This window comes from Salvia splendens, chromosome 3, assembly GCF_004379255.2.
Source record: "Salvia splendens isolate huo1 chromosome 3, SspV2, whole genome shotgun sequence".
Classification (NCBI taxonomy): Eukaryota; Viridiplantae; Streptophyta; class Magnoliopsida; order Lamiales; family Lamiaceae; genus Salvia; species Salvia splendens.
The window spans coordinates 958,556-977,373 of NC_056034.1; the positions used below are offsets into that span (position 1 = coordinate 958,556).

Consider the following 18,818-nt stretch of genomic DNA (forward strand, 5'->3'; position numbering starts at 1 on the left):
TATTTTCATTTTTCATTTTTTATTTTATCAATTCATATTTCTTCTTATTATCAAAATAATACCTTTAAATACTACTAAGTTGCATATATTATGTTGTTATATTTATTCTTTAGTTAAAATCATTTTTAATTTTGTGTTAAAGTCTTTTTTATCCTAAAGTACTTATAATTTGATCCATGCATCTTAATTATTCTCTATGTAACAAAATAGACATTTTAAATATTTTTGAAATATAAATATTTAGTGCTCTACTTATATCACTTTTGTATATAATATTTACAGTGATTTTAAATGTACATATATTTACACTAATTTTATATTTTAAAATGAATAATACATATTTGCAAGCTAAAGCATGTTTATATTTATATAATTTTTTATTTTAAAATGAATAATACATATTTGCAAACTGAAGCATGTTTATATTTTATTAATGAAGCTAGTGCAGTAGTGCTACTTAAATATTAATATAATATTTATTTATTTTATTATTAAAAATAATATTAAATTAAATATTTAATATTTAAATATAAGTTCCGCCCCCGCCATTTTTGGGTCTTGGATCCACCACTGACCCGACACACACAATTTGCCACCCTAATATTGATTTCCTATTAATATGTATACTGATTCATGCTCAACTAGATACTGATCAAAATTGCAGTACATGCACGAATACTGATTTTAGATTGGTATTCACCACGTGTCCGAACTATACGCGTCGGATCTGAATAAAGGGCGGCCTAGATTTTGTTGGTTGGGAATTATTGGCGGTGTACCCATCAAATTCCACCTCAACAAAAGTTAGCTGAAAGGAAGAAATCCTAATAAAGCACATCGATGTAACAAAGCATTGTATTTGTACGAGTAAAAGGATAGCACATGTTGTTGTAAAAACTATCTTCATACCGTTGACTGGAAAAACAAGTCGTGATGAAGCTCAGCCAAGAATTCCAGCAGCTATGTCATGACTATGTCGTCTTCACCAAATCCATGCTTTTCATTCTAGGTAACACGTCATCACCAAATTCATCTTAGGTAATCATATAAATTTAATATACATTGTTCACACAATTAAACGCAGGGCTCATATTCAGCTACAAGTTAGTGGAGAACTCATTTCTGAGCGTCTTGATCACTCATCTCACCGATGCGTGGGGGGAGAATGAGAAGGACCTCCGGAAAGCCGCCATGGTCGTGAATTTGCAAGAGGCAACGGGATCGGTTTCAGTAGTTTTGTTCGTTTATCTAGCCGATGTTCATACCGGCCGCTTCAAAATGGTGGCTTTCGCAACTGCGTTTTGCATCGCTGTAAGTGTTTAGGAGATAATTTGTGTGTAAAAGCACGTGATCCACATATAATTTGTGCTACATTGATTGTCAAGGGAGGAATTAACTTGTGCGACTTAATTCTTCTATTTTGTCTATTAACTTGTTACTTTAAAACTGCCGAAAATGAATTAACTTATACATTTAGATGATCTCTCAAAGTTGGGTGAAATTAAGTTCAGTCTATGAACTTTGATTATTGATGATGAATTGTAGCTCAGATGGTAAGACCTTCTCCTTCAATATAAAATAAAATAAGATAGATGATTAGATGAGAACCATTGATCCTAGTATTTTTAAAAAAAAAAAATGGAATAACAATATGTTTTACAGGGATTGTTGCTCAACTTTGCGTCAACTAGAAATGAGGATGATAAGGAGGTTAAATGGGGGCTATTCTACCTTGGGCTGGGGTTATTGACTTTTGCCCCAGCGGCATTGTCAGTGACGCTTGAAGTGTTTCTTGAGGATCAGCTCCGGCCTAAGGATACCGATCAACTCCGCCCTACGGATGCCGATCAGCATGAGGATCAGAGAAATCAGCTCCAGCCTACGGATGCCGATGATCAGCGTGAGGATCGGAGAAAGCGACGCACAAACTTCTGGTGGAAATTGGTTTCCTGTGTGGCAGCCATCTTCTCTATGTTTGGACCATCATTTAATGCACAAGTATTAGCTGGTGTGATGGGGGTTTGCTTCTTAGTGTTCTTGTTGGGTAGCAATTACTACCACCATGAAAGAAAAATCGAAAACCAATTTAAAGATGTCGGAATCGTCCTCGCAAGAGCCTACAGAAACAGGAATGACGAGTATCCACAAGGATCATTCAACAATGAAACGCAGATCCCGCCCCGCCTTTGGGGGTTGAGGTTGGTAAATTTTTTTTATGGAATTTTGCTTTTCTATATGTTACGTACATCAACACTTTATAATCAAAGACTACAAGGATGTAGAATAAAAAGAGATATCCTATAATAAAGAAGATAATATAGATGTAGTATAAAAAGAGATATCCTATAATAAAGAAAATAAATTATATTATCTCTGTCTTTTAAAAATAATAACTTCTGAAATGGTACGAGTTTTAAAGTATAATTGGTCAAGTAAAAAAAAGATGGAAATAAAAAGTGATTGAAGTACTGCTAGCGAAGATGAGTCTCATCTCATTAGAGAGAAAAAAAATTATTTAAAATAAACAAAGCTTAATTTTAAGAAACAAACCAAAATAGAATTAACTGTTTTTTAAAGAATTGGAAATAGTATCAAGATTACAAAAGAATGACACATTTCCTCAAAGTGGAAATCATAAAAACAGTTATCAATCGGAATAAGTGGATTTAGAATGACACCATGTTATTAAATCCTAACAACTATGAAAATATATCACAAAAATAATATACAGGTTATCAGCATAATTCATGCATAAAATTAAGGGATATTGGCCCTTAGGAACTTTAAAAAAGTTGAGCTTCTCTCACAAACTTTCAACTTAGCTAAGAATATCACAAACTTTCCCTGAATTTGTTATTTTCTGTAGAAATCGGTATAATCTTTCATTCTTATTCACTTCTCAATGTAAGGGATTATGCATCTTATATAGGCTACATCAACATAATATATGGTAAACCTAATTTACATTAATTGATACATCTATCCATGGTAAACTATCCTTGCATATCAATTACGTATCAATTACGTACCATTCTCTTGATTTCTACTTCTCGGAATGACTTTGAGTTTACCGCATTTGTCAGAATATCAGCCAATTGGTCTTCAGATTTGACATACGACATCTCCACCACCTTAGCTTCAATGTTCTCCTTGATGAAGTGCCTATCTACTTCCACATATACTGATTGCTGTCTTGTTATCGCAGAACAACCTATATGGTTGAGTAGGACGAAGGTCCAACTCTGTCATAAGTTTCCTTAGCAATAATATCTGTCAACCCACTTTTAATTCCTCGGAATTCTGCCTCTGCACTAGATAGTGCTACCACTTTCTGTTTCTTACTTCTCCATGTCACAAGATTACCTCCCACGAAGGTAAAATAACCGGCAGTTGATTTTCTGTCATTTGGGTTACCGGTCCAATCAGCATCAGTGAAACCATGAACCTCCATGTGACCATGCTTAAGTCCGTGTTCACCTGTCCCTTTCAAGTATCGAACTATCCGCAAAGCCGCCTCCCAATGTTCTTCTTGAGGTGCATGCATGAACTGACTTACTACTCCCTCTACAAAGGCAATGTCCGGCCTTGTATAGGATAGATAGATCAGTTTCCCGACTAATCTCTGATATCTCCCCCTATCGGTCTGTCTTCCTCCTTCCTTCAATTGCAATCCATGATTTTGAACTATTGGAGTATCTGTTGGCTTGCAATCTATCATTCCAATTTCAGCCAATAGGTCTAGTGTGTATTTCCTCTGATTTATGAAGATCCCTTTCTTTGACCAGAGTACCTCTATTCCCATAAAGTACTCGAGGAGTCCCAAATTCATCATCTCGAAATCTCTGAACAAGTTCTTTTTCAACTCACTAATTTCCTCGTCATCATCTCCTGTAATGATCATGTCATCTACATATATAATAAGACACGTGATTTTGCCATCTTCTTGAGAAACAGAGTATGATCTGAATTACTCTGTGTGTACCCATATTTCTTCATTACTCCTGCGAACCTTCCGAACCATGCTCGTGGGGATTGTTTCAATCCGTAAAGTGTCTTCTTCAATTGACAGACTTCACCATCTTGGAATTTTGCTATGAACCCAGGAGGAGGATCCATAAAGACAGGTTTTAGCAACTCTCCATGGAGGAAGGCATTAGTCACATCAAACTGATGGAGTGGCCAACCTTGTTAGCGGCAATGGAAAGTAGTACTATTACAGTGTGAATCTTGGCTACCGGGGAGAATGTTTCAGCATAATCCACGCCATATGTCCGAGTATATCCTTTCGCCACGAGTCGAGCCTTATATCTCTCTATCGTGTCATATGGCCTTCTTTTGATCGTGAATACCCATCTGCACCCAACAGTCTTCACTCCTTTAGGCAGCTTGCCTTTTACCCACGTGTTATTCTTCATCAAAGCCTCCATTTCAGTAAACAAGCTTCTCTCCAGTGTTTATGCTTCATTGCTTCTTCGGCCGACTGTGGAGTTTCTTCTTCTTCATACAACGCAGCTGCAAAAGTGATGTGTAATTTTTTAGTTTAAATATCAAGTGCAAGATCACACAAGTTTAATAAAAATAACTCTAATATTACAACGATACTGCAAGAATACAGCGTAGAATGTAGTACTTCGAGTGTCGATCCACATAGAGGCGTAGGTTATTTAATTAGGTTTGACAGGATTCATAAACAATTTAAAAACTAAAGTAAGAAAATAGACTACTCAAGAGATAAAAAACGATTGCTCCTAACAACATTCGGATGAATCACTATTGTATTGATTCTATATTCACATTCATAAGCTATTGAGAACGATGATCAATTTTACACTATAAAAGTACTGAACATACTTAAAGAATTATAGTACTAGTGGTAGCTGAACACATAGCCAAAAGTACATAATCATTAGACTAATATTCCTGCGGAAGCGCGGTAAATACTAGACTAACTTCTCAAGACTAACAAATATTATGGTTAGCTTAACACTTAACACATAAACATCTTCTCATCAAACTAAACTCCTACGGATGCGTAGTAAGTATTAATTCAACTTTGAAGACTTTTTTACATCAATATTCACTTGTATATTTATCTCTGAACAAGATAAAATTAACAAGTTTTTCATCTAAGTTTTCATCCAATTTCCAAGTTAAAGATACATTAGAAAGAGGCAATTAATATACTACATTTGATGCATCAAAACATAGCAGAAATAAAATCCGAACCATAGACGAAAACCAAAGAAAATGATTAAATATAGAATATCTACAATCAATTCATCCTACTAGTGTTAGGAGCAATGAAGAAAAACTAGCCACACATGCTAAAGAAGAAAAACCGCAGAGTTAACGGCGTTCTCCGATGGCCGGCGATAGTCCTTCTCCGAGGTGACGAAGATTGGATGTGGGATCCTCCTCTCTCTCTTCTTCTTTTCTCTTTTCAAACTTCTCGCTGACTCTCTCCAATTTCGTCTCTCCTCCCTTTTTTCCCCCAAAACCGTCTGGCTTTTCTTCTTTTCTTCCCACCAAACTGCCGAGAACTGCCAATTTGTAGTTGATTCACCAGGGCGGGTGATTAGTTCTGGAATCCTCACGCCTTGCGAATTACACCCGACCGGGTGGATTTTGTTGGTATAAAACTCACCCGGTCGGGTGATAGCTTCTGGAGTTTCCACACCTTCAAAAATCGCCCGACCGGGCGTTTTGAGACTTAAATTCGCCCGACCGGGTGTTATGCTTCTGGACTCCTCACGCCTTGAAGACACAGCCCGGGCGGGTGGTGCGTTGGCTGCCTGATCGGATGGACGTTTAAGTGAGCTCCAGCCAGCTTTTTACGTCCGTAACTTCGATGAAAACACGTTTGATGAGTCATAATTTACATACAAATGTCTAGTCTAAGGGGGGGAAATATAGGAAATATGCTTCGCATCAAAAAGCTCTTGCCATTTTTGTCAAATTTCCTTGCACGAAGTTCGCCACCCCATATCGGCTTTTCTTTCCTATCTTCTCTGAGGAGTATCTCTTTGGCGGTATCCCCCTTGTACTCCGAGGTGGAAGTATATACCGTCCACTATCTCCGTCAATGCCATTTTCCTCCTCTAGAGGTTCTGTTTCAATTTGGTCATTGGAAATAAGTATAGAAGAAGCGTCTGAGTCGGGGATTACCTCGGATATCGTCGGAGGGGAATTTTGAGCTTGACGATGGCACAACCCAACTTAGATAGTCAATAGTACTACCTGGATCACTCTCTCCCTGACTATTAAGGTGGGTTTGGTAAAAGAACTCGGTTTCCAACAAAATTACAGTTCATGGTGGTGATGACCTTTTTGGTTTGGAGTTCAAAACATCGATAGCCTTTCTGGTTTAGCCCATACCCTACGAAGACACATTTAGTTGCACATGGAGATAATTTGGTTGTTCATGTTTTGGGATATGGACGTACACGGTACAACCGAAGACTTTTGGTGAGAGGTTTAGGTAATCGGGGATTTTGGCAATTTTGGACAAGGTATCAAGGGGAGTTTTCATGCGAAGGATCTTAGCAGGGAGGCGGTTCATGAGGAATATAGAAGTGGCAACTACTTTGGGCAAAAAAACTTTGGGACTTTGGATTCAATCATTAGGGCTCGGGTCATTTCTAGGATCGTTCTATTTTTCCTTTCGGCTACTCCATTTTGCTCAGGTGTATAAGGGCAACAACTCTGGTGGATGATGCCCTTTTCTTTGCAGAATTGGGTCATGACATTATTCACAAATTCTCTCACATTATCAGATCTAAGAATTTTAATAGTGGTGTGGAACTGTGTTTGGATAAGTTTGAGAAATGAGACAAATTTATCAAATACTTTAGACTTATGTTTCAAGAAATAAACCCATGTCATCCTAGTGCAATCATCAACAAATATCACAAAATATCGAAAACCATTTCCACCCACGATTGGAGCTGGACCCCGTACATCAGAATGTACTAAAGAAAACATGGAATTCATTCGAGTATTTGTAGGTTTAAAAGACTATCTGTGGCTTTTGGCCAAAACACAAGTTGCACAAGAAAAATAAGCAGGAATAGAAAGGTTCGGATAAAGAAGTTTAAAATAACCAGGGGAGGGGTGCCCTAGTCTTCGGTACCAAAGCCAAGTTTCTTATTTCATGGACCCGTGAGCCAGCATCGCATTACCATGTTGAGCTATCTCATCCACGTAATAGAGTCCTTGCTTCTTAGTGCCACGCCCAAGAATCCTCCTCGTCTGATTATCCTGCAAGATGCAAAAATCAGGGTGCATTAGGAGTGTACAGTTTAATTACTTGGTGACATGGCTAATAGACATTAGCCTTTGAGACAAGGTAGTAACATATAGGCAGTTCGTAAGACGAAGAGTGGGAGATATCTCAATAGTTCCAGACCCTACAACTGTAATCAGTTCCCCATTGGCAGTTCTAATATAGGATTTATCAACTTCACAACTTAGATCAATAAAATCATTTTTTTCTGGAGTCATCGTATCGGTTGCCCCCACAATAAAAAATTCATCCCTTTGTATGTGTATCAGCCATATTTTCAACATGAAATGCAGCGGAAATATTTTGTAAGGATGCAAAAGAGTTTTTTGACACATAATCACATGTGTTGGGGTTCATTCGAAATTTCTGGGAGTATTTAGGGTCAGTCTTATATTTCAGCAAATCTGGGGGGCGGTATTTAATATGGTGGGGTTTGTTTTCTAATATTGCATACTTTGGGGGTTTAAAACATGAGGTATATGATTTATTAGGGTTTGGTTTAAAACCAAACCCTTTACCTCCTTGTTGTGCCGCTGTCGCACCTCGTACGCCGCCACCACCGGATTGACCCTCTTGGCGGTTTCCTAAGCCGCCGCCGGTTGTTTCTCTCTGATTCCCGACATCCGTCTGTCGGTGTTGTCCCTCACCGTTCACTCCAGTGGCGAATTTCGCCTGTGCCGGCGCTGCCCTCGCCCTTTGCCGCTCCTCCCACCACTCTGGATACCCCAAACGTTTAAAACAGATTTCCCATGTGTGTTTTTGTTTTCCACAGTGGGAGCACCATAGTTTGGAGGTGTCGGGGCGGTGATTCCCTGGTCGGCCGGTGGCTATGGTGGCTGCGGGGCGCTGTGGTGGCCCGCTCCAATCCGTGCGGTGTGTTGGCCTCCTCAGATGCGGTGGTCGATTGCTCTGTGCAGCCAATCCGTGGCTGATTTCCCCTTATGATGAATCGGTTTTTCGCCGTCGGCATCTGCAGTGGGTGTGGCGGATGTTGGTGGCATGATTCGACGTCGAGCCGCCTCCGTCTTCACCCACCCGTAGGCTGCCTCTACTGATGGGTATGGATCTTCCTTTAGGATCTCTCGCCTTATTGAATCGTATTCCTGATTCAATCCTGTCAGGAACTTGACCAAGCGTTTCTCGTTTGAATGTACCCTGTACTGGGCGATTCCTTTGTCGCAGCAAGTTACGGGCTGCTTCTGGCAGCGATCGATGTTGATCCATAGCCCGTGGATCCTCCGATAATAGGTCTCTAAATCCAAGTTTCCTTGTCTGATTGCAATTACTTTTTCTTCCAAATCGTAAATAAGATACTTATGTGCCTCGTTTTCGTATGTCACGGCGAGGCTATCCCACAACGCTTTTGATGTTTGGTGGTGCGCGAAATCGGAGATGATGTCGTTTTCGATGTTATCCACTATCCAAGGGAACACTATGAGATCGTTTTCCTCCCACTCCTCAAACCCCTTGCTCCCGGGGCTTGGAGGTTCGTTTCGGATGTAAGAATAGGCCCCCCGGCCTCCTATCTTCACCTTGATCAATCTTGACCATAACGGGTAGTTTCTCTCATTCAGTCTGAACGTTATTGTGATGCCTTTGCTGTTTCTCAAGCTTTTCGTTTCGTCTAGATTGGGTTTCATCTCCTCCTCTGTATCTGACATGTTTTTGGCTGTAGGGTTTGGTTTCTGGATTTGATTTTGGCTGAAAAGGGTCGAGAATTGGTAGTTTGGCTATGATGAATTTTTTTTGAGCCTAGGGTCATTTTTTCTGCTCTGATACCATGTAGAAATCGGTATAATCTTTCATTCTTATTCACTTCTCAATGTACAAGGATTATGCATCTTATATAGGCTACATCAACCTAATATATGGTAAACATAACTTACATTAATTGATACATCTATCTATGGTAAACTTGCATATTAATTACGTATCAATTATGCACCATTCTCCTGATTTCTTTCCTACATTTTCCAACGACATGACAGGTGGGTAGACAAGGCGGCAATTGCGCATGGAACGGAGACAGGCGGTTGTAGTGATGTACAAGTTGAAAAAGTGAAACGTTTGATTAAGATGCTTCCAATGTGGTCTTGTTTCCTCACTTTAAGCCTGGTTGCTGCTTCTGGCAGCACCTTCTTCTTCGAGGAAGCAAGTGTTATTGAAGACGGTGGTGTTATAAACAACGATAATAAAATTCTCATCCTCGCCAACGTGGTTCGATTCACAAATTTTATGGGGTCAGTAATATCCAATTGCATCATCACTAAACTTAGAGACAGAATGAAATTCAACCAACAGAGGATGGAGCTGGTGAAAATCGGCATGGGGATGTTGTGTTGCGTGCCGTGCTGCATCGTTGCTTGGCGGCTTGCATCACTCAGGCGGAATTACTATATTAACGTATATTGGCTAACACCACAATTTATTTTACTGGGACTAATGCAAGGGCTCTCTGAAGATGGCCTCGAATCGTTTTATGAATCGCAGGCTAGTAAGAGTTTGTTGAGTTTTGGGCCGCCGTTTGGAGAGTTGGTGATGGGGATAGGTAAATTTATGAGCATGCCTTGCGTTCTCATCTTCAGCATGAAATCACTTGGATGGTTCAAGAAGGATATACATGCCAGTCGCCTCGACAAGTATTATATTTTTCTGGCTGTTTTGAGTCTCCTGAACTTTGTGTTATATTGTTTTTTCGGGTGGTGGTATCGAAACGACACTTTCCTAGCGAGAGACGAGGAAATGGGTGAGCAGAGTGAAGTGACGATCACTTTGGGTGAAGGTGTTGAGCCTCGATCCGCTGAGGGGCGTCACGTCTCTCAGCGATCTCTCTCTCGTCGATTTGTTTCTAAGGGGAAGGAGAGCGACCGTGGTGAAGCTGGTAATGCTACAGCAGATAGGTCAGGAATAGGGGAAGAAGAGGAAAGCGGAAACACATGAAGATCCACTCTTGGGCTCTACTAGTGAACACATCTCTTATCAATCTGATTCCAAGCCTAGTGAGAGCAGCTGTGGTGAAGTTACGGCAGATGGCGAAGAAGCAGAGGGGGAAACACACGAAGATCCACTCTTGGGCTCGTTGGATAAGTCCACTAGGAATACTACTATGAATATTTATGCGGTGCTGCTCGTAGTCACGTTGATGACACGTCTATCCTCAAGAGCGGCTCGCAAGCGCTCCAAGTCGAAGCATGAGTAGGTATTTTTGTTAAGGCAGTTCTCTGGGAATACATTAGCCTAACCTTATATTTCATATTTTTCAGACTTAAATTTATGGAACATTAGTTTTATTATCATCATGTGATAACTAGTTGATAATTGGATTTTTGTTATTTGTAGCAATAATTGTAGCTAAGGGCATCGTTAACGGAGAAACAATCATAGCCATTGCTACATGAAGCAACTGCAATTACAAACATGCTGATTTCTCAAAGCAATAGAAATGTAACTAAAAGTATGATCAATCCAGACAAATCCACCTTCATCTTTGAACAAGTATTTAAAACAACATTAACGAATTCTCAACTGCTTCATCGTTCGTCTAAAACCTAACTAACTAATTGAACATCAAGGACTGCTTCCCCGTATAACTCCACTTGTTCCTTCGAAATTCTTTCAACAGAAACGGCGACTGAATCACTGCAATTTCTTAAGTGAATTGCTCTCAGTGTGGGTATTTCTGCAAAATCTAAAGGGATCTCCTTGAGGTTAATTACCTGATAAAGAGTAAGTTTCTCAAGGCATGGAAAGTGAGAGCTTTCTGCTGTCCAGACTTCAAGACTCGGACAATCGTAAAGAGATAAGGATTTGAGGCTCGAGAAATGGCCTTCACTTGTTTCCCACTGCCCATGTCTGAAACTCCCCTTTGACAGTGTGAGCTTTTGAAGATGGGGCAATACACCTATCTTATCCAATATCTCATCCCAATACTGGGATTCGTCAATGTATAGAAACAACTTCTTGAGCGACCGAGGGAAGTTAACCAGATACACCTCCCCATGTAGACTACAGTTCAAGGACTCGAGTTTATCCAGACGATCAAGTTTGCTCAGACAATATTTGTCATGATCAAGTCCCGCATTGGCTATCTGCAACTTCTTTATATTGGGAATTCTCTTGATCACTCGTTGGCTACACGTAAAGTTCTGTATTCCAACCAACGTCTGCAGATTTTCGGAAACAGTGCCTTCTTGAGCACTGGGAGGATCTGGGAGATGGAGTTGTTCGAACTGAACATGCCTAATGAAAGGCATGCGCCAAATATCAGTTAGCAAAGTAAGCCATTTGACATGTGGCATGATCAATGTTTGTAGATTCCAAAATAGCCAGATTGAACCAGGGAAAAGGAACCCTTCACCAACCGAGAAAGCAAGGCACCGGGAATTAACAAACCGATGCATGCTTTCAAGGAACGTTCTAGATGAAGTAACAACACGGCGTTTCCCATTTACCATCCGTTGAGGACTAGCGGTTTGAAACCTTTCTTTCTGAGCTTGTCTCAAGCACAAGTCTCTCAACAAGTCATGAACTTTGCAGCTTTTAATATTTCCAGTACTGCCCATCTCATGAATCAAAATGAGATTTCTACCTATAAGGTCCTTTAAGTACTCTTTTGCAATCTCTTCAAAGCTTTTCCCACTTATTGGCTTTAGAAATCCCTCAGCAAGTTTCAAATGAACTGGCAATTCCTTATAGCTCAAGTGTAATATTTTCAAGCAGCGTTCATTGTCCCCTAAATTTGTTAGGATCGTCGACTGCAACATTAGTTTGATATTGTCCGCTTTGGGTCAAGCCCGCACGGATTTGTTTTTGGGTCACTCCCAAAAGGCCTCAAACTAATTGTGGTTGGACAGGAATTATATACACCTTCCAACTTCCCTCACTCATCCGATGTGGGATGGGTTTGTACCCCAACAAACCTCCCCTCAAACCGAGACCACATCGGGAACGCAGTCGACACGAACATGGGTCGTTCCAGCCCTGGCCCCTGGGTCATCCTGGGCCCGACTCTAACTCTGAGTCCTTCAGGACCCGACCCTAACCGGGGCTCATCCAGGCACAACCCATAGCCACCTGGGCTCTGATACCACTTGTTAGGATCGTCGACTGCAACATTAACAATTGCATTTAAGTTTTTCCTCATGTATTGCCAAAATTCCCTTGTATGTTTGGACTTGGCCAGAAGTCCTCCAACCACAACGAAATTGACAGTGGAAGTCCTTTGCAACTTCTCCCTATTTCCTTCCCGATCTTCACCAGTTCAAGCGGGCAACGTTTTTCCCCAAACACAGTTTTGGAAAGCAGGTCCCAACTAGCAGCCTCATCCAAAAGTTCCATTTCAATGCTACTGGAACCGGGTAATTCAGAAGCCAAATTTGATAGCCTAGTTGTTACCACTACTCTGCTACCATTGTCGTTGTCTGGAAAATATTTCTTTACCCTATCCCATGCATCAATATCCCACATATCATCCATTATAATCAGGTATTTTGTACCAAAAAGATGTTTATACAACCTTAATCCTAATTCATCCTCACTTTCCTGGCCAACTTCACTAATATTTACTTGACGGAGAACTTCAATAAAAATTTCTCTAATGCTATATTCTTGAGAGATGGTAGCCCAAGCAAAAATATCAAAATGGTCCTTAATAAGACTGTCTTGATAAGTGTTTCTAGCAAGAGTAGTCTTACCTGTGCCGCCCATTCCTACAATGGGGATGATCTGGAGACCGAGGCGATCAGAAGTGAGCTTATCCATCATTTGAAGCTTGGCATCATCAGCACCCACCATGCTACTCTTCTGCACGGTGGAAGGATATCTCAAGGAATCCAAAGGTTTGTGCAGCTGATGTTCGACTCTCACTCTGCCTTTAATATCCATGGCCACTTTTTCAATCAACCCCATTTCTTCAATCAACGTCTCTAGAGCTTGATACAAGACATCAGAGCTGATCTTTTCCCCACAATTTGTGATCCGATCCACAATGTGGGATTCAATTACGTCTTCGGCTGCATAAGCAGCATCTGCAATGCGACTCTCCGAAGGATCCGCTTCTGTGGTGTAGCCAAGATGGGGGTTATGGACTTCGACAAAATCTAGGAGGAAATAGATTTTTTCAGTGAGAGACTCAACTTGTTTAATGTGGAGAGAAATGGGAGGGCAAGGATGAAGCTGAAGGTTATCTATGACATGTGTAAGAGAAACCAGAGCTGCGTAAGCTGCCATGGTTGTATTATTTATTTGGAGTTACAGAAAAGCAGAGTATGGGAGGATAGTGAATGAAGATGAGTATTCTCAAAATTTGAGTTCATTCTTTCTTGGTAACATAATTCGGACTTGGTTCAATTAGGGTTTGCCAGTAGTAGTAAATTTGAGTTCAAAATTAAAATTTAAAAATATTAGTCATTGCAAAATATGGTAGTTTGACTATTACTCAGTATTAATTTCTTTTAATTCAGATATTGAAGTACTTAGAAAAAATTTGCATGTTATTTGTCACTTCAATTAGTAGCATGACCAAAGTATTCATGAATACACGTGCACGTGCGTTTTTCCCTTTCATTAACACGATGATGAGGATACTCTAAGAATATTGTGAACGGAATTAATTACATTTTAGAGAGCATTATTATTGTGTTGGAATATAGTATAATTAAATTGATATATTGATGATCATATGATAGGAGTAGGTTAATATCCACAAAAGGGAATAAATTAGAATGAAAATAGTAAAAATGATTATTTTAAAAAGATTGAGGGCCATTATAAAAGCAAAGTTGAAGAACTGGGTTAATTGTCGCTCAATTTTTCAATTGGTTAAATTTGGGTTGGATTTACTCGTTCGAGTATATAACCAGGCCTGCTTAGTTGGGCATTAATTGATGCTCATATATAGTTCGCCCAATGGGCTCATCGCTTTATTTATTATAAAAAATAAAAAAAATTAGTGTGAGCTAAAGCTCTTTCAAATAAAATTCTGACATAACCTCACAGAGAAAAAAAAATCCATTGTATTCTTCCATTTATATACTTCAACGGCAGATCTAGATGGGTTCACGAGGATCGACCAATCCTATTGCCAACCTATAACGATAAAAATCCATTAAATTCGACCTCTTGGGTTCACTTTAATTTTTTATGTCATAATTAATTTTAAGAAGCAATATATCTTGGATACGTAATTTGTATTGATTTCCGTATTTAAAATGTATTTGGAGGAAAACTATTTGGCCATGATACAACATATTATAATGACATACTGTACATACCTACATTAAGTGATGTACTAAAATAAACAACTATCAGTGTTCGTTGTTTTTTTGTGTATGATCATATATTGGTTAGAAGAGGAGTAAGAATGACACTGGATTCTTATAAGTTAAAACACTATGAATATGGTATCTTTCCTTCTGTATATTTACCCATCAATAACGTTGTGTATCTATTATCAAAGGACAAATATAATACCACCACAATTTGGGACAAAATAGGAGTCAAATATAGTAGTATAAATTTTTTGGCATGATCTTACACAAATTGTAAAATTAAACTTTTGTCAAATAACAATCTTTGAAAAATTCATAATATTAGATGTCAATATCTCACTAATTAATTATTATACTATTCGTAAGTGTGTGTAAATAACACAAGTTGCCACCACTAATAATCCTCTACCTACATGACACACCAAGCTCACACATTTATGATCTTAAATTATTAATAATATGTATTTTAATTTCAAATTATTCGAATACATATTTATACGACACTCGCATCACACATGTTTTAAAAAATACATCGTGCATCTTACCTTAATTCGTTAAATAGTGAGTACTAGTAATATTTTTTTAAAGATAACCAATGCGGTGTCCTGATTTTCGGGCTTGTACACCAACGCCCTCAGCATGCAGACCAGTGGCCAAACTGACGAGGACTGCAGGAGGATAACGGAGAAAGCATTCTCCGTGCCCGGGCTTTATAAGGAGTTCACCTACTAGAACTACTATAAGGTGCTGATGGACTCCGAGAAGTTTCATGCAGGTATCGATGCTGGCTGGCCGAAGAAGCAGCGATTGAACTATGCCGGTGATTACAGCGGCAGCAGCGGCGGTTCCCACGACCTCCCCGAGGATGTTCAGGAGTTCCCGTCCCCTCCATCGTTTACTCGCCGCACTCGCCCGGTTGGTCAAAGGAGGGCGCAACAGGTAGCGAGGGGGGTCGCCAAGGGGTCCTAGGAGGTCCAGTCGGCATCCCCCCTGTTGGCAAGTCACCAACCGAGCTCGCCTTCTTCGGCGTCAACAAACGCGGGCTCAGATGCACAAGTTCTTAGTTGAATGGAGGGCGGCAACTGATCCCGTGGAGAAGAGGTTTCTTCACTCAATGCTCGAGAGTATGCAGGCCGATTTGGATGCCGCCTCGGCACAATTGGGGGGCTGAGATGCGGGCTCAGATGCCGCAGATTTGGGGTCCCGGATAGCGACGGCGACGACGGCCACGAGGAATGAGGTAGAGGCGGGGGCTCGTGTGTGGAAGGGGTTTTTTTTTAAAATTAATGTAATTTTTTAAAATTAATGTACTTTTTAAAATTTTACTATTATTATTGAATTTTCCCGTATTTGTGTCGTAAATTTAATTCCGTATTTTGTGTGATTGTTAATTATTTATTTTTTATAATTTTGTTTATTGTGGCTAGCCTATTGCTTGTCAAGTTGCTTGTCCTGATGATGTGGCATGATGAGTTTTTAGTGCTGATGATATGTCAGGAGGAATTTGTGGCTAGCCTATGGACGGTCTAATCTCATTCGAGATGCTCTTATAGAAAGAATTGTCTTCTCCATTGGCGGCCCACCGCAGACAGCAGACAGAGAGAAAGAGAAAAGGAAAGAGACATACACACATATATAGATACATGATACATCTGTCAGCCCATCAATCCTCAGAGCTAAAAGAGCGTGGGAGATCACAAGCATAAAATACCACAAACCCCACGAAACTACCAAAGAGGGTCCCCTTTGTATGAATTGTCAAATCTCAAAGTAACTGAATAATACTCTCCTTTAACACTCTTTATTCCCAATCCTTCTACCATTTGCTGCTCCCTCTTGATTCTTCTCTCTCCCGTACTGAGAGAGATTGATAATGGTCCTGAATTTCAAGGTAAACCAGCTCGATTTTTTTGCGATTTTCCCCCCCCATTTCTAGGTTTTTGAGCTTTTGCTGTTCGCAATCAGATACTATCTTTTACTGCAGTGAACGTTTAATTACGTGTTGTGTGTGTGGATTTCTTCAATTTTTGGATCTCTTTGTTATATTCATTGTGTGGGTTTGAATTTTATTTATTGTGTTGCCAGTTAAATTAGAAAGGGGATTTTGCTTGTCAGAGCAAGGTTTATTACCTTCAAATTTTTTGCCAATATTTAATGCTGAATTCACTTGGTTTTCAAGATGTGTAATTGCACTTTCTGCAATTGGTACTTTTGGACCCAATTAATTCTGAGAGAGACCTTCCTTCTGCAGTTCTGCATCACAATTTATTCACATTTAACGCCATCGATGACCATAACTTTGTTTATTGAGTAGATTTATTGTATTAGTGAAATTGACTAGTTTTAGGGGTTTTTGGGATTGATAGGAGTCAATGAGTAGGTTAAATATATGATTAGTTTGCTTTGTTTGTAAGAGAACCACCACTTTGTGAAAAAGTCATTCATTTATCAGGAAAAAGAAGCCAGCTTTCTTTTTTCTTTTTCATTTTTCTCTTTTTGTTTCTTGTTGAATTGCAACTTTTGTTGATAGGTTTGTGAAGAGAATAAACCTTTCTAGTTGATTATGTTTGTAGATACACTATCTTTTGGGTATGTTTGTAGAACTTGAGTGGAAGAAAAAAGATGAACTTTTTGAAAATCGAAGCTACTACTCTCTCTGTCCAAGTTTATCGAGATGTTTTTTTGTTTTCCGCACGAGATTTAAGAAAGAGTTGTCTAGTGAGTTAAGTAGGAGAAAATTTAGTAGGTAAGTGAATAGAAAATAAAGTGCTAGTGATATTAGATTAAATAGAGTTGATTTTTGTCAAAAGAGCAGACTCACTTAGCTTGTGGCGTCCGAAAAAGAAATATGAACAATTAACTTGAGATGGATGGGGTATTTCTTATGCTTCTTGTTTTTACTCTATGTCTGATATAAGTTTCCTTTTAAGTAGAGTTTGTTTATTTTACCTTCTATAACAACAAAGGGGTAAATGAAGAAGGTGAACAAGTATTGTTGATAATCATGAATTTCCTTTCTGAATGTAACATTTGTATTGTCATTTTTGCAAACCTGCAGTGGTTGTAATACGTTTTGAGGGCGAAGGGCTATGGAGGATGACATATTTTCCGGCCTTGCCAATAGCCAGCATATCGAGAGCAAGGTTGTTCAGACGTTCCAGAAAAGTTTTGTGCAGGTGCAAAACATTCTGGACCAGAACAGGGTTTTGATCGGTGAGATCAACCAGAATCACGACTCGAAGATCCCAGATAATCTGTCGAGGAACGTTGGGCTGATTCGGGAACTCAACAACAACATTAGGAGGGTAGTTGATCTGTACACTGATCTGTCCAAATCCTTCGCCAAATCCATGGAGGCGTCCTCGGAGGGCGAGACAAAATCTGACGGAAGAGGTGGGCATAAGAGAGTAAGATCTGGTAATTGAGGGGATACAATCTGATTAGTGTAACTTGATTTCTTGGGAATTTTCTTGATCTTTAGGTAGAATGAGCATTTTTCTTGAGATAAACGGACTGGATACATAGAGCTACCTGTCATGGTAGTTTGGTGTAAATCTTGAAACTGTAATATCATCATGATTCATGGACATTAACTGGTTATACACTTTCAAAGGAGCAAATATTTCACAATCTTTTCCACCTTTGGAGCTTTAGGTGAGGTCACAATCTTGGTATTGATAGAAATGTTATTCATCTGCACACATTAACCAAAGGAAATAATTTTGTAGCACCATACAAATCTCTATTGCCGAAAGCAAAAGCTCTTGCATGAATATGGCATTATTACCATTGAGTAATTGAATATGAAATATATCAAACTATAAATGTTCGGATGAGGTTCGATTGGATAACTAAGTGAATGAGTTTTGAGTCTGGTGCAACAGAATTAGAGTGGAAAGACAATTCGGAAAATGAACTTCAAATTCACTATAATGAATTCTACTTCAATAATCACTTGATCGATTTCAAATTATGATAGACATCTACATATCTATTCCAAACTCTTGAAAATAATTAGGCGTGACAAAAATTTCTCAAAAATCCAAATATTAAGATATTATTGAATGTTACAAGAATTGATTTCGACGTTTTGAAGTGACCATTCATGCTATTATATTAGTAATTCATAAATCCTGCATGTACTTGTGGAAGTAAGCAAAAAAGTTTTTTGGTAGTAATATTGTTGCATTTTTTATATTTAATGTAAATTATTGTGATAAAACACTCTTCGAAGCAACAAAATATAGAAAATTATCTCAAAATTTAGA

The 18,818-nt window shown here is 39.1% G+C and overlaps 4 protein-coding genes across 4 annotated transcripts; 2 read left to right on the forward strand and 2 right to left on the reverse strand.

Annotated features, from left to right (window-relative positions):
• The first annotated feature begins 875 nt into the window (after positions 1–875).
• Positions 876–10,624, forward strand: LOC121794184 (protein NRT1/ PTR FAMILY 5.11-like). Its single transcript, XM_042192242.1, has 4 exons — positions 876–1,009; positions 1,085–1,311; positions 1,663–2,198; positions 9,271–10,624. The coding sequence occupies exons 1-4, from the start codon at positions 934–936 to the stop codon at positions 10,220–10,222; spliced, it is 1,791 nt and encodes a 596-aa protein (XP_042048176.1). The 5' UTR covers positions 876–933; the 3' UTR covers positions 10,223–10,624.
• Positions 10,625–10,706: 82 nt separating this feature from the next.
• On the reverse strand, positions 10,707–12,045 carry LOC121795303 (putative late blight resistance protein homolog R1B-19). The gene is made up of 2 exons (XM_042193818.1): positions 10,999–12,045; positions 10,707–10,921 (listed from the first exon to the last, which is right to left on the reverse strand). The coding sequence occupies exons 1-2, from the start codon at positions 12,043–12,045 to the stop codon at positions 10,919–10,921; spliced, it is 1,050 nt and encodes a 349-aa protein (XP_042049752.1). The 3' UTR covers positions 10,707–10,918.
• Positions 12,046–12,395: 350 nt separating this feature from the next.
• On the reverse strand, positions 12,396–13,587 carry LOC121794185 (disease resistance protein RPP13-like). The gene is made up of 2 exons (XM_042192243.1): positions 13,505–13,587; positions 12,396–13,066 (listed from the first exon to the last, which is right to left on the reverse strand). The coding sequence occupies exons 1-2, from the start codon at positions 13,508–13,510 to the stop codon at positions 12,422–12,424; spliced, it is 651 nt and encodes a 216-aa protein (XP_042048177.1). The 5' UTR covers positions 13,511–13,587; the 3' UTR covers positions 12,396–12,421.
• Positions 13,588–16,139: 2,552 nt separating this feature from the next.
• Positions 16,140–18,182, forward strand: LOC121793516 (protein ELF4-LIKE 4-like). Its single transcript, XM_042191535.1, has 2 exons — positions 16,140–16,441; positions 17,609–18,182. Exon 2 carries the CDS (start codon positions 17,640–17,642, stop codon positions 17,973–17,975), a length of 336 nt encoding a protein of 111 aa, XP_042047469.1. The 5' UTR covers positions 16,140–16,441; positions 17,609–17,639; the 3' UTR covers positions 17,976–18,182.
• The last annotated feature ends 636 nt before the right edge of the window (positions 18,183–18,818 follow it).

Coding starts and splice junctions, on each gene's coding strand:
- LOC121794184 (XM_042192242.1), top strand. CDS start 934: ATGAAGCTCAGCCAAGAATTCCAGCAGCTATGTCATGACTATGTCGTC. Junction 1,312..1,662: donor CAACTGCGTTTTGCATCGCT/GTAAGTGTTTAG, acceptor TATGTTTTACAG/GGATTGTTGCTCAACTTTGC. Junction 2,199..9,270: donor CCCCGCCTTTGGGGGTTGAG/GTTGGTAAATTT, acceptor ACGACATGACAG/GTGGGTAGACAAGGCGGCAA.
- LOC121795303 (XM_042193818.1), bottom strand. CDS start 12,045: ATGTTGCAGTCGACGATCCTAACAAATTTAGGGGACAATGAACGCTGC.
- LOC121793516 (XM_042191535.1), top strand. CDS start 17,640: ATGGAGGATGACATATTTTCCGGCCTTGCCAATAGCCAGCATATCGAG.